The 1,967-nt window shown below is 35.1% G+C and overlaps 1 protein-coding gene across 1 annotated transcript in view; it reads left to right on the forward strand.

The window, feature by feature from the left end:
* The window catches only part of LOC123012205 (transitional endoplasmic reticulum ATPase TER94), a 14,915-nt gene that overhangs the window by 4,529 nt on the left and 8,419 nt on the right, over positions 1-1,967 (forward strand). Inside the window, exons 3-4 of the mRNA XM_044410078.1 lie at positions 503-695; positions 750-1,868. Of these exons, the coding sequence (XP_044266013.1) occupies positions 503-695; positions 750-1,868 (1,312 nt within the window). The remainder of the gene's footprint in view (positions 1-502; positions 696-749; positions 1,869-1,967) is intronic.

Here is a 1,967-nt window from a genome sequence, read left to right on the forward strand (position 1 = left end):
TTTTATACAGGGTGAATCAAATTTTACCAACTCAAATAAAGGATAAATAAATAATTTGGCGAGTTTTTTTACAAATTATACAGAGTGAATCAAGTTTTATTTCTAATATTTATTAATAATTTGTTAATAAGTTTTTGTATAAAAAAATATGTTTGAAAATTTGACTAGAAATTTTATTAATGTTTGAATATACGATTCTGTTTTATACAGGGTGAATCAAATTTTATCGCCAACTTCAATAAAGAATAAATAAAATAATTTGGCGAGTTTTTTACAAATTATACAGAGTGAATCAAGTTTTATTTCTAATGTTTATTATTAATTTATTAATAAGTTTTTGTATAAAAAAATTATGTTTGAAAATACGATTCTGTTTTATACAGGGTGAATCAAATTTTATCGCCAAGTCAAATAAAGAATAAATAAAATAATTTGACGAGTTTTTTACAAATTATACAGAGTGAGCCAAGTTTTATTTTTAATAAAATTTTTTTTTTTACAGAAATCTATTTGAAGTGTACTTAAAACCATACTTCTTGGAAGCTTACCGACCAATCCACAAAGGTGACGTCTTCATCGTTCGTGGTGGAATGCGAGCTGTTGAATTCAAAGTGGTGGAAACGGAACCATCACCATATTGCATTGTCGCCCCAGATACTGTCATTCATTGTGACGGTGATCCAATCAAACGAGAAGTAAAAAAAAAATTAATAAACAACTCAAAATAACAATTTTTTGGATTTTTTCAGGAGGAGGAAGAAGCTTTGAACGCCGTCGGTTACGACGACATCGGCGGCTGTCGCAAACAACTCGCACAAATCAAAGAAATGGTCGAATTACCCCTACGCCACCCCTCACTTTTCAAAGCAATTGGGGTAAAACCCCCACGTGGAATCCTCCTATACGGTCCCCCAGGTACCGGGAAAACCCTAATTGCACGTGCCGTGGCCAACGAAACCGGTGCATTCTTCTTTTTAATCAATGGTCCCGAAATAATGAGTAAATTAGCCGGTGAATCAGAAAGTAATCTACGAAAAGCCTTCGAAGAAGCTGATAAAAATTCCCCAGCTATAATTTTCATCGATGAATTGGATGCAATTGCACCAAAACGTGAAAAAACCCATGGTGAAGTCGAACGACGTATTGTTTCACAATTATTAACATTGATGGATGGTATGAAGAAAAGTTCTCATGTTATTGTTATGGCGGCCACAAATCGTCCTAATAGTATCGATCCGGCCCTGCGTCGTTTCGGTCGTTTTGATCGTGAAATTGATATTGGTATCCCTGATGCGACTGGACGTCTTGAAGTCCTGAGGATTCACACAAAAAATATGAAACTTGCCGATGATGTTGATTTGGAACAAATCGCTGCTGAGACTCATGGTCATGTGGGTGCCGATTTGGCATCGCTGTGTTCGGAAGCGGCGTTGCAACAAATCCGTGAAAAAATGGATTTGATTGATTTGGATGATGATCAAGTTGATGCTGAAGTATTGAATTCGTTGGCTGTTAGTATGGAGAATTTCCGTTATGCAATGACGAAATCATCGCCGAGTGCATTAAGAGAGACTGTTGTTGAAGTACCAAATATAACATGGGATGATATTGGTGGTTTACAAAATGTTAAAAAAGAATTACAAGAATTGGTACAGTATCCAGTTGAGCATCCTGATAAGTTTTTGAAATTTGGTATGCAACCATCACGTGGTGTATTGTTTTATGGACCACCTGGTTGTGGGAAAACATTGTTGGCGAAAGCTATTGCTAATGAATGTCAAGCGAATTTTATTTCGGTTAAAGGACCGGAATTGTTGACGATGTGGTTTGGGGAGTCGGAGGCCAATGTTAGGGATATTTTCGATAAGGTTTGTTGAAAAAAAATAATACACAGGGTTTTATTTATACAATTTTTAATTATAACAATGCATAATTATAAGAATTTTCGTGTTTTTTACGCGAAATGT

This window comes from Tribolium madens, unplaced genomic scaffold (assembly GCF_015345945.1).
Source record: "Tribolium madens isolate multiple individuals breed KSU strain unplaced genomic scaffold, Tmad_KSU_1.1 Scaffold_91;HRSCAF=231;Tcas5.2_LG7, whole genome shotgun sequence".
Lineage (NCBI taxonomy): Eukaryota > Metazoa > Arthropoda > Insecta > Coleoptera > Tenebrionidae > Tribolium > Tribolium madens.